The sequence below is a fragment of the Leopardus geoffroyi genome, chromosome A3, assembly GCF_018350155.1.
Source record: "Leopardus geoffroyi isolate Oge1 chromosome A3, O.geoffroyi_Oge1_pat1.0, whole genome shotgun sequence".
Lineage (NCBI taxonomy): Eukaryota > Metazoa > Chordata > Mammalia > Carnivora > Felidae > Leopardus > Leopardus geoffroyi.
The window spans coordinates 113977657-113994783 of NC_059336.1; the positions used below are offsets into that span (position 1 = coordinate 113977657).

General features: G+C 43.4%; 1 protein-coding gene across 1 annotated transcript in view; it reads right to left on the minus strand.

Annotated features, from left to right (window-relative positions):
- TTC27 (tetratricopeptide repeat domain 27) overlaps positions 1 to 1303 on the minus strand; it is a 187106-nt gene extending 185803 nt beyond the window's left edge. Inside the window, exon 1 of the mRNA XM_045447193.1 lies at positions 968 to 1303. Coding sequence (XP_045303149.1) covers positions 968 to 1067 — 100 coding nt within the window. The 5' untranslated portion in view covers positions 1068 to 1303. The remainder of the gene's footprint in view (positions 1 to 967) is intronic.
- Positions 1304 to 17127: the final 15824 nt, after the last annotated feature.

A 17127-nucleotide genomic window follows, 5' to 3' on the forward strand; every position in this document is an offset into this window, starting at 1 on the left:
CTTCAGGAACACTCACAGAACTAGTTACTTGCAATCCAAGGTTTTACTGTATTGTCACCCTTCTGTTGGGAATTCAAAAAGATTCCTACTGACAAGAGAAAAGTTTCCATACACAGGGGTCTAAGGCCTTTCATAACCTGGCTCCTCCTACCCACACTATACTCCCTGAGGCACAGCTGGTTCACTTATTTTTCCCCTAATACCCCATGAATATCCCTGTGGTTTTCCTGCTGGGTTCTTCTCCACTTGTCTCATTCTTTAATCAAAATTCAGCTCAAATCTGACTTCTTCCCTGAAAATTTTCCAGATGACCAGACTTCAAAAACTACCTCTCTCCTGAAGCACCTATTGCTTATGTGTGTACACACACCTATTGTGTGTGTACACACACACACACACACCGCTTATATACTGTCCTAAATTGTTACTTCTCTTCTGGATCCAGCCTTAATCCCACAACCAGATGCGCCTATATCCTACATTTATCACTAGTAAATATGCCTTTTAACCCTACCTCTCCTGTAAATGTGTACTGTTCACAAGAATTACATCTTTGCTGCCTCGTTTTAGCTTTTCTGTTTCTCAGGGGTGGGACCTTGAATAAATTATTTAAACAATGTCTTTAAATGTTTTCATTTAAATGGTATTAAATGTAGTATCTACCTTACATGTCTATTACAAGGATTAAATGACTGTATAAAAGTTAAGGACTTAGAAAAGACGCTGACATCGCCATCGGTGTCATCACTGAACCGAGGCGGTGAGAAGCTTGGGGTAAAGACAAGCACAGAGCCCAAGGACCCCACCCGCTACATCAAGGATGCAACAATCCAAAGCTTTAAGGAATCAGCTAGATTTGGGCAGAAAAACAAAACAAACACGGAAGAATGAAAACCCAGCCGCCGCCACTCTTTCTCCTGACAGTCCACACGCTGGCCTACGTTCCTAGGAGGTTCGCCTTTCTCACCTGATTCGGTTACTCCCTCCTGCTTCCACTGCTGCCGCTCAGCCTCAGTGGGGAAGCCCCTCAAAACTGCCAGCTCCGGTATCCACATCTCCCTGGACATCGCTGCAGCCCAAACAGGTTCCTACGAGGGTCACACAGGAGTCAACTAAAGAAGGTGAAAGGAGGAGGGCCCAAAGACGCTGAAATCTCGTGGTGACAGTTCCTGTGAATACACCCACAGCCTTAGAACTCCATGTGCAGACACAGGAACACGGACGCGGCCATGACAGCAGCGCGGGACACCCTGGGAAAAAACACACACACTCCGCCCCGGCTTCCGCCTGAGAGACCAACCCAAGTTCTTAGTACTGAGCATGCCCAGTAGAGACGCCCCGCCCCGAGCGGTCAATGGGCGGGTTCGAGGGCGGGTCTCCTCTTTAGGGGCGGGGGCCGCGAGCTGTAGACGATTTGAGCGGCGTGGAGTCCTCTTGCCCCACCCGCTGCGGACGGGGATTAAATAAAATGAGGCTAAACGGCGGTCTTGGTCTGAGAAGAAGAGGTAATAGAAAAGGTCCACCGCTTGGATTCCTAAACCTTTTTGGATCAGAACCCTCCTGACTACCTGACGCGGGTCCTGGCGGCAAAATGCACGTGGGCCCTTAGTGCCAACATTTGGGTACCGTCCGGCAAGTTAGAGACCTTCTGAAGTGCAGCCCGCTAACTCCGGGTTAAGAACCTCGTCCGCAGAGACTAGGTCTTTATTCTTAGAAAGAATGAAAGTGTGAGGAAAGTATCGGGGCGCCTGGCTGGCTGAGGCCAGGGAGCCGGCCACTCGATCTAGGGGTCGTGAGTTCAAGCCCCATGTCAGGAGTAGAGATTACATACCTGTATGCACACATACACAAACAAATACAAACCAACTTTAAAAATTAAAAAGTGTAAGGAAGGTATCTGGTTTTGACGCTGCCACTAAATCATGACCGAGTGGGGCATGTGGCCCGGCGGCTGGTGCAGGGAAGGAAGTTAGTGGAGGAAAGACTGACGCCAGAAACCTGTCACCCCTGCGGGCCTGCCGCTGAGCACGGAGCTGGCGCCTCGTTCGCATTTCTCCTTGTCCTTTCTTCCTCGTAGCCGCCCTCCTAGGCCGAAACGGAGGCTCAGAGAGCCAGGCCTCAGCGGGGCGGGACGCCCCCCGAGTGGGCCTGACACCTGCCCTCCGAGAATGGAATGCCGTGCACGATCCAGGGCAATCCCGACCGCGCAGCCTTCCTGCGGCAATAAAAGTGCAAGAGATCTCTGAAAGAGCCGCTCCTGGGGGGAATGGTGCTCGGCTGCTGCAAGAAGCCAAAGGAAGCCAGACGTGAGCTGTGAGCGGAGAAGAGCAGAAGCCCGAGAAGGTCTTCTCATTGAGAAGTAATTAAAAGTTATTTGTGCGGGAAATGATATTTAATCAGGGTGTCCGTCCGTATTGTTGTTGTTTTTTTCAGCACAGAATCCAGCATTGTCTAAACCATTTGACAGTAGGAACACTGACCACTACACCATTCCTCGGGTGCCTGTAGAGCCCCCTTGTCCCACACAGTGAACTTGGTGCTTTCTCTAGAATTCAAGGTTGGTTGGTTTGCACTTGAGGGGTGCCTGGGCGGCTTAGTGGGTCAAGCGTCCAGCTCTGGGTTTCGGCTCAGGTCAAGATCTCACGGTTTCGTGGGTTTTAGCCCCTCGGCAGGCCCTGCACTGACAGTATAGAGCCTGCTTGGGATTGTTTCTCTTTCTCTCTCTCTCTCTCTCTCTCTCTCTCTCTCTCTCTCTCTCTTCCCCTCCCCCCCTCGCGCTGTCTCTGTCTCTCTCAAAATAAATAAATCAACTTTTAAAAAATCCTTAAATGAGATATGCTTCACAATCATAGTAATTAAGTATATTAATCTCTCTTCAGGCAAAATGGACTCCAGGAATAAAAATGTGGAAGAAAAAAATATGGTCTCAACTGAAAAAAATATATATGGAGTGGATACTGAGCTGATGGGCAGGGCAGGTCCACTTGGGGATCCATGGAGCGTCTGGTCTCAGCAGGTTGCTGGGAACCCTGATGTCCCCATCTATTAAGTTCTTTTTTTTTTTTTTTGAGCTGGCCAGATTTCTCAGAGACTCTTTTTTTTTTAAGTTTATTTATTTATTTAGAGAGAGAGGAGATGGGCAGAGAGAGAGAGAGTCCCAAGCAGGCTCGATGTTGTCAGCACAGAGCTGGAGGCAGGGCTCCATCCCTCCAACGGAGAGATCACAGCTTGAGCCAAAATCAGGTGGCTTATCCGAATGAACCACCCAGGCACCCCTGTCAGAGACTCTTTAAATCTCCTACCTAGACAGTGAGGGTCTGGTTGCCAGAGTTCCAGAGCCAAGTAGAGCAAGAAAGCCAGGAGTGTCACCATTCAAGATCCAGTCTGAATATGAGACCATGTAAAGACCACTACAGTTGGGGTGGAGGGAAAGGAGTGGGCAGGGGTTCCAAATGACTGAATCAGCTTTGCCTCAATCCTCCTCATTTTAGCCCCTCCTCCTCCCACCCCATAATCTTCAGTCCCAGGGGTATCTGGTGCTCCCAGCTGCTGAGTCTTTTGAGGATTCTTCAGTCTGATTGCAAGTGTGCCTTAGTTTTTTCCATTGCATTTTTAGGATCGTGCCTTCTCTGGTCAGCTACATCAGTTACTAGCTCCCAGACAGGGTTACCCAGCCTCATGGTCTCCTTCCCTGTTGAATATGTCTTAATTTTTTTCTTTACTATAGATGTAGTGGGTTTTGAAGAAGAAGAGGTGGCATATATTGAATACGCCATGTTTACCCTAGAACCTTAAATTGTATTGTAAATGAACTTTCGCCAAGCAGCTTCAGGTTTGATACACGTTATGTGTTTTAACTAATCTTATCTCATATCTTTCTAAATAGTAAAAAGGAGGCAGGATTGTAACCAGCATTTCATGATCCTTCGATCCTTTTTCATATTCATTAACAAATCTCATGTTTAATAATAATTTTTAATTATTGTGTGTGGCAGCATTTTTAGCAATAGCCAAAAACTGGCTACAACCCAAATGTCCATGCATGGATGAATGAATAAACAAATTGCGATATATTCCTATAATGGACTAGTATTCAGCTATAATAATGAATAAACTATAGATACACACAATATACACAAACACCAAAGTAATTATGCTGAGTAAAATAAGCCAGGAAAAGTAATATATGAGTCCATTTATAGAAATCTAGAAAATGCAAAGTACTTTATGACAGAAAGCAGATCAGTGTTTCCCGGCGGGGGGGGGGGGGGGGGGTGGAATGAAGAGGAAAGCAGGGTCGGATTCCCAAAAGGAACAAAGACATTGGGGGGACGGGTAAGAGATATGTTCACTATCTGATTGTGCTAATGATTTCATGGGAATATACATATGGAAAAACTTTAACTGTTCAGTTAAAATACGTGCACCTTTTTCTATGTCAACTATACCCACTTATACCTCAATAACACTGTTTTCTAAAAAGTGTCCATTGTATAAAACATAAAATCTTCTCTCCCAAGACTAGTATTCAAAAGCGTTCACCTGACACACAATTCTTTCTTCTCATCCCACTGCTGGTCCTCTGCTCTTTCCAAGCATTGTGTCTCTCAGAACAAAACCCCACAACTACCAGGAACCCTCCAGAGAGTTAGCTGGGTCTGTGTCCTGTGGCAAACAAATTAACATGGATTGAAGTTATAAGACAAAGAAGATGTGGTGTTAAACACAGTTCAATGGATATCTCACTTAACTCTCAATAACTCTTTAAAGTAAATATTATTAAGCCAATTTTTCAAATAAGGAAACTGAGAAGTAAGTACCTTGCCCACGATTGCACTAAGATTTGAACCTAGTCTGACCCCCAAAGTTCCATGCTCTCCACATCTGGTGAACAACGGTGGGTGAGAAGTATGTGACTGGTCTGCAGGACAGAGCAAGTAGGTAAATAAGTGAAATAACTTCCCTAGCAAACATACTAGAAACAGCTCTAGAGCCTAGGTCAGTACAAGCGCTAAAAATCCCTAAAAGCAAAGATTGGAGAAGCAGAGGAAAGAAAGAATGTTTGTGGGTGAGGGTGGAATATTGGTAGGAATAGAAGTCAAAAGAGACAGAACAAGGAGCTACCCTCCTTAATGAAAAGCAACCAGATCCCATAAGGTTTCCTTCTTTGGAAACTGCCCTGGTCAGTAGGGACTGAAGGCAGGCAGCCCCGTGATGTCCTTCTAGGTTTTACTTTGTCCTTGGGCTCCTAGAATTTGACTCTAAACACTAACATAGCATGCTCCCCTCAAGGGTATGCTGCTTCCCCCCACAAAGCAAAATAAGACCCTTCCCTCGATAGGTCTTCATTCAGGTGAAAATACGATAAGGCTTTCAACAAGACTTCACTAGATGCAAAATGGATACAAAGGAGACATAAGTATAGATACAGGAACAATGCTGCTTTGTCTCACATAATCCAGGCTTGATTCAACCAGCACCATTTAGAGAGTGCCATCTCTCCCCCAACTCAAGAACTCTTAGGCATGCTTAGAATCACATAAGGGGGCCTCCTCCCCTGGGTGGGAAGCTCTAAAGGGACCTATGTATCACAAACAAACTGACTCAAAGAATACATGAGTAAGGGTTCCTGTCACTTAAGATCCAAGGACACAAGGTGACCCTGAACATCTGCCCTCTTGATTTAGACTGTTGAGACTCCAGAGAAAGGCTTTTCTACATGTTATCTATGTCCTGATGAATTAAAAATACAGGGAAGGTTTGAGTTGCAGAAGTTCATAGGTAAGAGAAAGGACAATTAACTTGTTACAATCTCTCTCTTGGCATGAATGTAACAGATTCTTGCACAATTAAGTGTCTTTTCTCAATAGTGATGCTCATTCCTTTGTTTGCTACTCTTTGCGTTCTATTTTTGGTTCTGGAGGTAGTCATGAAATAAAATTTTCTTTACAACGCATATGGACAGTAGCTAGAAAACATTTCATGGTTTTAAACAACTCAGATGTATCATTCAAATGAGATGTAATACATCACCAATTCTTCACATTAGCCACTAGATGACATCAAACCCTAGAACTGTTGAATTTTGTTTTTATAAAAGATTGGATTAAATGTTTAAAATATTTTAAAAGTTTAGCTTTCTTTAACCAGCATGAAAGTTTTGAGAGTCATTGATTATACTTTGCATTTTTAAAAAAATTTTTTAACGTTTATTTATTGAGAGAGACAGAGACAGAGCATGAACATGTGCATGAGCAGGGGAGGTGCAGAGAGAGAGGGAGACACAGAATCCAAAGCAGGCTCCAAGCTCTGAGTTGTCAGCACAGAGCCTGACATGGGGCCCAAACCCACGAACGGCGATTTCATGACCTGAGCCGAAGTCGGGCGCTTAACCTACTGAGCCATCCAGGCGCCCCAATTATAGTTTGTATTTCGCTTTTAGTTTTAATAAATAGTTTTAGGGGAAAAATAGAAACTTAACATTTTCTTAAAAATTTACATTTTTGATGAAAATACATTCAAACTTTATATACTTGGAATAAAATTACATCACATATTTTTAATTCTTTAGCTTATTGGTGTTAATAGGACCAGGAAAAGGCAAAGAATGGATTCTCCCTTAGAGGCTTCAGATAGAGTTTAGTCCTGCCCACACCTTGATTTCAGACTTTTGGTCTCCAGAACTGTGCATGAATAAATCTCCGTTATTCAAGCCCCCCAATTGGTGGTAATTTGTTACAGCAGCCCTAGGAACTGACACAAGTATTAAACCATCATTAAGATTTTGTTGAAAGAAGGTCAACCTACATACATACATACATACATAAATTCTATGGGTTATGAAGATAACATTTGTCAAAGTAGGATGATAGGACATATTTCACATACAACTATTGGTTAGAGGGGTGCCTGGGTGGCTCAGTCAGTTAAGCGTCTGACTTCAGCTCAGGTGTCTATCTCATAACTCGTAAGTTCACGCCCCGGGTCAGGCTCTGTGCTGACAGCTCAGAGCCTGGAGCCTGCTTCAGATCCTGTGTCTGTCTCTCTCTGCCCCTCCCCCCGCTCACGCTCTTTCTCTCTCTCTCTCAAAAATAAATAAACATTAAAAACGATCACTTTAATAACTTAAATATTAGAATATCCAGTATGTGTATCTCCCTTTGCATCTTCCTGTATAAATGTCATGGGCAGACTTCTATGTGACTTGCGATCCTTTTACAGTTTGGAAAAAGAAATATTCCCTTCCAGTCACCCTGTCTCCTCAATTCCACTTTTGGGTCTGAAGACACATCCCTTATAACATCAGAGCCACAGACATCCTGTCATAAAATTGTGTGCATACAGCATGGGGAGGGCTTTTCCTTCCCAAGTATGTAGAAGAAAAATTGCTTAAGTTTGGGAAGAGTATCACGTTTAGGGGAAAGCCAATCAAGATATAAGAGAATGGATTGAAAGAGTTACCATTTTGGAGCAGTTGATAATGGTTCTCAAGACTGGCTGACCTTTAGAACCACCTTGGGAGTTTTATCATCATCTGCCTGGAATCAACTCTAATTAAATCAGAACCTCAGAGGGCTATGGAGATTCCTCTTCTCAGCAATTTTTAAAGCTTCTAGGCGAGTCTAATAAGTGGGAGATGAGAACCATGAAGTGATATGTGGCATGGATACTGTGCTAGGTGTTTCCCTTAAGTCATGTTGATGATTGATACTTGTAACAACACTGTGAGACCGTTGTTATTTCCAATTACAGAAGAAGAAGCCGAATCTTGGTGAAGCCATTTAAGGCCATAGAACTAGTGATCTGAGAGAGCCAGCTGGCTCTGGTGTCTGTCCCTTGCTCTGTAATCCAGCAGAACATCAGCGACTGGGATTCAGAGTGCAAACTTGTAAATCAGCCAGAAATACCACAAGTTCCAGGGAAGGGGTATTAGGCCACTTTAGGCCAAAAGTGGGACCAGATGAAAGCCACTTGTATGGAGAATAACATTGCCACAAACTGAGGGAGACTGGCCCTTCGGCTGGCCTTTAAGCCTGCTGTGTCAACTACAACCTGCCTCACCCGTACGCTCGTACAAGCCATCCAGGGGCAGCCTCCTGTGCCGAAGCTCAGCCTGGCGGAGATGGGCTCACTCTGCTAAACATGCATCTAAGTGCCAACCACCAAGAGTGTCACCGAAGTAGCTCGAATTCCCATGATGTCAGGTTCTCTGAAAGGCTGCCAGTCCCCGAACTCCACAGTGCCCCTCACCCTATGGAAGATCAACACTGCTCAGCTGGGACAGACTCTGCCTGACCAACACAATTTTCCCTCACATAGAAAATGTCCCCTCACTTAGAAAATGTCAGGAGCTGAATCGTGTCCCCCCCCCCCCCACAACCGCTACCCCCAAATTCATACATTGGGATCCTAACCCCCAGTTAAGACCTCTCAAAATGTGGCTGTCTTTGGAGATAGAGTCTTTAAAGTGGTAATTAAGGTAAAAGAAGGCCAGGAGGGTGGGCCCTAATCCATGTCCTTATAAGAAGGGGCGATTACAACATTCACATGCACAGAGAGACCATGTGAACACACAGGGAGAAAACGGCCACCTACAGGCCAAGCCAGGAGGCGTCATGCCAACACCTTGATCTTGTTTAAGCCTCCTCTGTCTGTTACTTGTTACGGCAGCCCCAGCAAACTATGTAGGAAGCAATACATCCAGCTTTGTCTTTTTATTTCACGTACTGATTAGTGAGTGGTCTCATAATCCTTTGACAGATTTAGAGGATTTTATTTTTAAGTGTTTATTTGCTTTTAAGAGAGAGAGAGTAGATCCGAAGCCCTGATTGAGGGCTTGAACTTGTGAACCGTGAGATCATGACCTGAGCCAAAGCCAGACACTTAACGGACTGAGCCACCCAGGCGCCCCCACCAACATCCAGGGATACTCCTAGAGCCAGTTCTCTGTGTTGATCTCTTATGGAACAAAAATACAGGTTGAAGGTCTTAGGGCGAAATAAATGAGTAAGTTCTATGGTGCTCTGGGCCAGAGGTAAACAGATGGGTGATGGAAGAGAAACAAGCCTTGAAATATACAGAGAAAATGACTATGGAAAATGTTTCCAATAATCAGGTATCTAAAATTGTGAGAAGACTAGGGGCACCTGGGTGGCTCAGCCGGTTAAGCGTCCGACTTCGGCTCAGGTCATGATCTTGCGGTCTGTGAGTTTGAGCCCTGCGTCGGGCTCTGTGCTGACAGCTCAGAGCCTGGAGCCTGTTTCAGATTCTGTGTCTCCCTCTCTCTCTCTGACCCTCCCCCATTCATGCTCTGTCTCTGTCTTAAAAACAAATAAACGTTAAAAAAAATTTTTTTTTTAATTGTGAGAAGACTCAATCCTCATCAGTGCCTGGCCAAAATGGAACTCTACTCCTGTCAGGAATATGTTTGACTTTTACACAAGGTTTATGATGTGCAGCTCACAAAACCTGGGAGGGTGCCTGACTTCAGGTTTGCAGTGATTGTGCAGATGGAGAAGAATCAGCATCCCAGCCAAAATACTTAGAAGTGACATTCTCCCTGACGGCTTGGCGAATGGAGAAGGGCTGAGAGAGGGCAATGAAGTCATGACCTGAAATGGGGAAGCTGTGTCTGATCTTGACCTTAAGCAGACAGAGGGCCTATTTTCTTCGAAGAGCGTTGGGCTCACTGTGATTGTCTGGCTGCTGGACACAAAGGAGACTTGTGTTCTTCCTGGTCACACAGTGACCTGTTCTCAAGGTCCCAGAAGAGTGTGCTGCCCAATCCCTTCTGGAGGAACTCCTGGGGAACTCTGAAAAGAATACAACCAGTGATTTCAGCAATGTCCCTGACATCACACCTGGTCTGGAAAGGAGTCAGACTGACGGAATGCTGGACCTGCCTTCCCACAGGAAGAAAGTGCAGTGGACATTCAGGGACCCTGCACTTTTTTGGGCACAGATCATCCTGAATTACTTGCTCAGAGTTCCTCTTCCCACCCAGACTCAGGCCACCATGAGCGGAGAGAGTGTCAATCTGCTCATCACTGTGTCCATAGAAACAGAACACTTCGAGCCTTCTCTGCCTCTTTTTTTTTCTTCAGTGTATTTTTATCTTATTTTAGAGAGAGTGAACACGAATGGGGGAGAGGGCAGAGGGAGAGGGAGAGAGAGTCTTAAGCAGGCTCCATGCTCAGCAAAGAGCCTGATGCGGGGGCTGAATCTCATGACCCTGGGATCACGACCTGAGCCGAAATCAAGAGTTGGCTGCCTAACTGACAAGCCACCCAGGCTTCCCTGCCTGATTTTTTTTTTTTAATTTTTTTTCAACGTTTATTTATTTTTGGGACAGAGAGAGACAGAGCATGAACGGGGGAGGGGCAGAGAGAGAGGGAGACACAGATTCGGAAACAGGCTCCAGGCTCTGAGCCATCCGCCCAGAGCCCGACGCGGGACTCGAACTCACGGACCGCGAGATCGTGACCTGGCTGAAGTCGGACGCTTAACCGACTGCGCCACCCAGGCGCCCCGACAGTTTTTTTTTTTAACTGTCCATTTATAAAAGCTTTTAAAACCTAAACCACTATAAGAGAAAATTCAAATGCGCCAAAGGATTAAAATATGTAGGTTGACAACAAGAACAAAAAATAAAGAAATTACAAAACCAGCATTTTTTTTTTTTTTTGATGGGAATCATGGAATACAGAATTTATGTGTTGGTGGGACACAATCCTATTGGAATACTATAAACAGGGTATATGTTCGTGGGTGAGGCTGTATGTTTTATGCATCCCTACCATCAATAATAACAAATATTAATCAACCATACTGGAAGAAATAAGGAATGGTCTTCCTACTCAACAGTTACAAAGTATTATAAAAACCATGGCCTGTAAAGAGATGATCAAGAGATTACAGCCGTGAAAACAATAGCAAAAAGACTGCAGCCAAAATATGTATATTTCAATTAGTGTTAGGTTATTTTTGGCACTTTATGTTTGTAGCATTTTAATTATGATCTCTTTTTCTCACTTTAAATATCCACTTGTGTAAAATTTTAAAAAATTAAAAAACAACAACAAAAAGACAATTACATTGTAAAACTGCAAGGACAGAAGACAAATAGGAAGTTAAATTAAAACTATTGTTGGGGCGCCTGGGTGGCTCAGTCGGTTGAGGGTCCGACTTCGGCTCAGGTCATGATCTCGAGGTCGGTGAGTTCGAGCCCCGCGTCAGGCTCTGCGCTGACCGCCTGGAGCCTGTTTCAGATTCTGTGTCTCCCTCTCTCTCTGACTCTCCCCCGTTCATGCTCTGTCTCTCTCTGTCTCAAAAATAAATAAACATTAAAAAAAATTTTTTTTTAATTAAAAAAAAAATAAAACTATTGTCAACAGTCAAATAAAGGGCTATCATGAAGGATTTTCATCAACTTCAGGAAGACAAGTAAAAGAACAAGATATTTAAGACAGGTTATTATCCTGAACTAAAGCACTGTACTAATTAATTCAATTACCTATGAAACTCTCAGATGGAAAAAAAAATGTTTAAGAACAGCAGGGTAAAAAAAAGATTTAAATAAAGCTCCTAGATACATAATAAAAAATACACTACATAAGGCAAGTTCAGAAGCCTTTCTGTTAAGGTTAGATTAACCTTAAAATCTAAAGATCAAATCATTAAGCAAATTAAGGTTAAAAAAAAAGACTTCAGGAAAGTTTCAACCACTATTCTTTTTTTTTTTTTTTTTAATGTTTATTTATTTTTGACACAGAGAGACAGAGCATGAGCGGGGGAGGGGCATAGAGAGAGGCAGACACAGAATCGGAGGCAAGCTCCAGGCTCTGAGCTGTCAGCAGAGCCCGACGTGGGGCTTGAACTCACAGACTGCGAGATCATGACCTGAGCCGAAGTCGGAGGCTCAACCGACTGAGCCACCCAGGCGCCCCTTTAAAAAAAATAATAATTCAGGGCGCCTGCGTGGCTCAGTCGGTTAAGCTGAGGTCCTGATTTCACAGTTCGTGAGTTCGAGCCCCACATCGGGCTCTGTGCTGACATCTCAGAGCCTGGAGCCTGCTTCAGACTCTGTGTCTCCCTCTCTCTGTCCCTCTCCCGCTCATGCTCCGTCTCTCTCTCTCTCTCTCCCTCTCTCAAAAATGAAATAAACATTAAAAAATAAAAAAAAAATTTTTCAATAAATATTTATTAAATACCTCTAGTATTCTGGACACTCTGTTGGCAGCTAAGGTTACCAGTAAGTAAACAGTCCCCAACCTCAGGAAACTTGCAATACTGTGGAAGAGACACACACACAACACAAAAAGAAACAAAGAACTTGCTCCTAAGTGTGACAAAGCCCTGGTGTGCTAGAGTTGGCCAGAGCCAGTGAACAAAAAAAAATTCAACCACTATTGTAGAGTAAACCCAACGTAAGATAAAGGGAGCCTAACACTCCCTTTTATAAAGGGTGTCATGCATGAACTACAGAATTCAATTGGAAATACATGTAAATTGCCAGGTTAAAAAATATCCAATGGGTAGCTAGCTATTTCCAGTCTTTGGAAGTAAACAATGAGAAATCCGTGTCAGTTAAGTCTCAGGACACAACCAGCTAAAACTAGCTACAAGAGCTATAACTAGTCCCTCTAAATAATGAGAACAGCTTTAGGGAGATGGGGCTCTGTGGCCCCTTGAAAAGAGGGAGAAACCAAAGAAGGAAACCTGTAGGAAGGCTAGGGAAAAGCGATAGCAAAGAACAGAAGTGCGGGATGGGAGCAGGCGGAGGAATGAAGATCCATGTCTACACTTGTGACCTAGCCCTTGGAACAGAGGAGGCCAGGAAGGTGCAGAGGATCAGTATCCTGAGGCCCCCAGTAGCCTGGACATGGCTGGACCAGGCATTCCCTCCCTGGAGAAGTAGAAGTGTATTAAATTGAAAACACTATCAAAATAGTGACCAGTGCAATTTCTTCCTGCATAAGAAAATATAGCTGGTGCAACTTGAGCAGGAACACAGGAACATAGAAGGAAACCAGTCATTTGGTGGAGACCGTGGGGTCACTACAGGGTCGCATCGAGGGGCTAAGGGATGGAAGCCAGAGGATGCCTCTTCTATCTAGGAAATGGACAGGTTCAGAGGACTCAGATCAGCTCCTTTAGCTTGAAGCATCAGGCAAGTTGATGCTGAAAGATGGAAAGCTGTGGGGAATTGGGCAGCTTTTCAAGAGAAAAAAGGGAAAGGACTTTTTTTTTTTTAAAGTAGGCTCCATGCCCAACGTGGGACTCGTACCAAATGAGCCAGTCAGGTGCTCCAGAAAGAGCTTCCTTCTTTTTGGGGTGCCTGGGTGGCTTAGTCGGTTAAGCACTGACTCTTGATTTCAGGGTCGTGGGTTCAAGCCCCGCACTGGGCCCGTGCTGGGTCTGAAGCCTACTTAAATAAATAAATAAATAAATAAATAAATAAATAAATAAATAAATAAGAAAAAACAAGGAGAGCTGCCTTTTAACCTGCCTGGCACCTTCCAACTTGAGCACATGGCTTTTGCATTCTTACCACTATATTGGGCTGGGTGGGAGCACAGAATGGGGGATGAGACCCAGAGAGTGGTTTAACCTGTTCCAATTGGGATCCAGACAGGCTTACGACCAATACCAAAATCAATCCCTGTTAGAAAATATAGGATTCTTTGGTCTTTGTATACGGATGCACTTTAAAATAATAAAGAAGCAGTTAAAATCACAAAGGAAAAGATCAATAGATAATTTCATGATGGTTTAAAACTTCTGTGAGAAAAATTAAAAGGCCATTTGGGAAAGATACAGTAAGAATGATAAAAACAATAAAATCCTACTACACAAGGAGCTCATATATATTAAAACATTAAAACAATACATAAAAAAAATGGGAAAGAGGTATAAAGTCATTGACAAAATAGAAATTCAAATGGCTAATAAATAGATAATGTTGAAGTAATGCAGATATAATCATGTTTGATGATAATAGGTAAAAATGCTAGATTAAAAAACTATAATCTCCAATGCTGGCCAGGGCACGGCAATGTTAACTGATACTGGAAGTAAGAATCAATACAACTTCTCTGGAAAGCAATTCATCATTATATATATCAAAACCTTTGACCTAGTAACTTTATTTCTAGGATTTATCAGAAGGAAATAAAGGTACTGACCATGTTAATCAGAGCATTATTTGTAATTAGAAAACAGAAATAACCTAAATGTCCAACAGTAAGGGATTGGGTAAGTATATCCATATTATGTAGCCATTCAGTTTCCTTAACGATAAAAAGTGTTCCTAACATGTTGTTAAAAAGCTGATAGAAGTGTATATACAATATAACAATTGCATAGAAAAGAGAAGTATAGAAAATAGATTTGGAGCAAAAGATACCAGAAAACTGTTTACTTTCACAGTTTGTATTTTTCAGGATTTTCCCAACTTTCCATAGTGAGCTGTACATTAAGCTATAATAACAATAAAACCCCTCAGTTTTATGAAGCCAGATGAACCCAAGAGCTGCCAGGCTCTGACTGCCTTGCCCAAGCCTGGAGCATCAGCATGGCAGCTTGGGCCAGGCTGCTGGCTCCAGTCCTCTGCTACCCTGGCTGCCTCCTCCAGCTGAGTCTGTCTAGCTTCCCCCCAGGTCTGCAACTGGATCTGTTACTCCCATGTCTAGGCTGACCCAGTGGGCATGAAAGTTTCCATCTTGGAATCTTTTGTTCTAACCAGTCTCATTGCCTCACAAGATGTGAGGCTTGTTTCAGCAAAATACTATTCTAGCACCTACACAAGGTCATACCAGAATACAACTTTAAGTGTATATATTGTTTGGTTACAAAAAAAAAAAAAAAAAAGGCCAACTGTAGAAATTCGTGTACTTAAATAATCAGCTTTGGGTTAAGGACTAAATGGCCAGGGAGTACTGCCTGGCTCGGGGCCAAGCCTCATTTGAGTTGTTGAGAACAGTGCTGCTCAAGTCACAGTTAAGATTGCTCCCAGGTGGCAGTGGGCTAAGTGCAGAAAGTGAGAGGAAACAATGTGACAAGCTGCACACTTTTTTACAGCATTGTAGAAAGTATGGGATGAGTCTCTAACGGAAAGGAACCAAAAACCTTGACTCTTTACCAGGGTAAGACACACTAACTAGAACACCTCACCTCACCCACCTTATCCTACATAAACCGAATCACAGGACATCAAAAAAATATTTATGCACTTTCTACATCTGTCTGACTGAAGATATTGGTCTTAATGCTACAATGGTATCTAAGCAGTTTATTTTTGTACTTTAAGAGAACGTCTTCTTAGTTGATAGTTTTATGAATAGACCAACGGTCTTAACTGGTTTCCAAATTTCTTCACATTCTCTGCACATGCTCTTTTGGATCTAGGTCATCCTATGCCTGCTGGTTTTTGTTCCATTGTTTTCTAAGGCCTTCACGCTTACCTTTCCTACCCCACTCCAACCCCCCTCAGACTACTTAGCTTGTAAACATGATGGTTATTCTTATACCAAAAAATATGTATTTCCCCCCCTCTTCCTTTCTACCTCTTTGTTCTAGTTTATGCTCTACCACTTGGACTATAGTGGGCTCTTAACTCATCTCCTTACCTCCCCATAGTTGGTAGAGTCATCTTCCTAAAACAGTATGACCGGTTGCTCCCCTAATTAAAGCTCCTTGGGAGCTCTCCACCACACACAGGATGTTACAGCTCCTTAACAAGAGAAGTCTTCCATGATCCAAGCCCTCCTATCTAACACTATGGCCTAACATTTCATTTGACTATCCCATTGTCTCTGACAATCCAATGTGCTATTAACTTGAGCTCTCCTCTTGTTCTCTTTTGTCTGTGGTAACTTCTGCCTGAATTCTTTATCCTCATCCTTCGAGACTCAGGATATTTTCCTTAAGGAAGCCTTTCCTGACCACATCACCTCAAACATTTTGCCTGAGTGAAGTGCTCCTCCCCTGTGTTCCCAATAGTACCCTGTAAAGAACTCTTTCTGGGAACTTAGCAATTGTACCGACATCAAGTTTCCACGTCTGTCATCCAACCGTGAAGTTCGGGAACCTGTACCTAGTACCAAAGTGAGTGCTCAAATGTTTGCTGGCATAAAGTCAGGATCCCAGATGGAACCATTTGAAAGTAATCAGTCTCAAATTCAGACTTTTAGGTTTTGTTTTTTTAAAAACATGAATCGGACCTTATCGTACTGGTATTGTTACTTTTCTTTTATAAAGTCCTCTGAAGACTAGTGGTGCGAATTGGAGAAAAAGGACCCAGCCTTATTTTAATGATTAAAAATTAAATCCCAAGGGGCACCTGGGGGGCTAAGTCGGTTAAGCGTCCAACTTCAGCTCAGGTCATGATCTCACAGTTTGTGAGTTCGAGCCCCATGTCAGGCTCTGTGCTGACAGCTCAGAGCCGGGAGCCTGCTTCAGATTCTGTGTCTCTCTCTCTGCCCCTCCCAAGCTTGTGCTTGGTCTCTCTCTCTCAAAAATAAATAAACATTAAAAAAAAAAAAATCACAAGTTGGAGGCAAACAGTACACTTGATATAGTAGCTTTTATCTTCTATCCCTCACAGAACCCTGAGAGACCAAAAAACAGAAAGCCTAGAGGATGGAGGACTGTCCTTTTACTTCTTACCGTTACCTAGAATTTAGCTAGCGTGTATGTGGATGACATTTAATGGACTCTTCTTCCTCATAAATGGACTTTATTTTGTCACTCTTGGTGTAGCTCATCACCCACCAGATCGAACGGTGTGTGTTTGAGAACTTTTTGTTTTCTGGTCACATACAGTCTGTCCCCTCCTTTGTCCATGCTTAAGGAGCACTGCCCCTTGTACATCAGAAAGTATCATGCTCCCTAGCTCCCCTGTTGCTTCAGAGAGCAGCTCAATGTTCAGAATACAGTTTCTCTTGGTCAGCTCCAGATTCAAGGTTCCCACAGGCCACGTCATTTTATATACTTAGCTTTTCCTTTGTGATAATTGGTCTTTGAAAAATATCCTTTCCTTTCCCAAGCTTAGGTCTTGGAAGTGTCCAACTCTTTGTAGAAACAGCATTTCACACCATGGCAAACTGTTTTAGAAAGAAGACATACTAA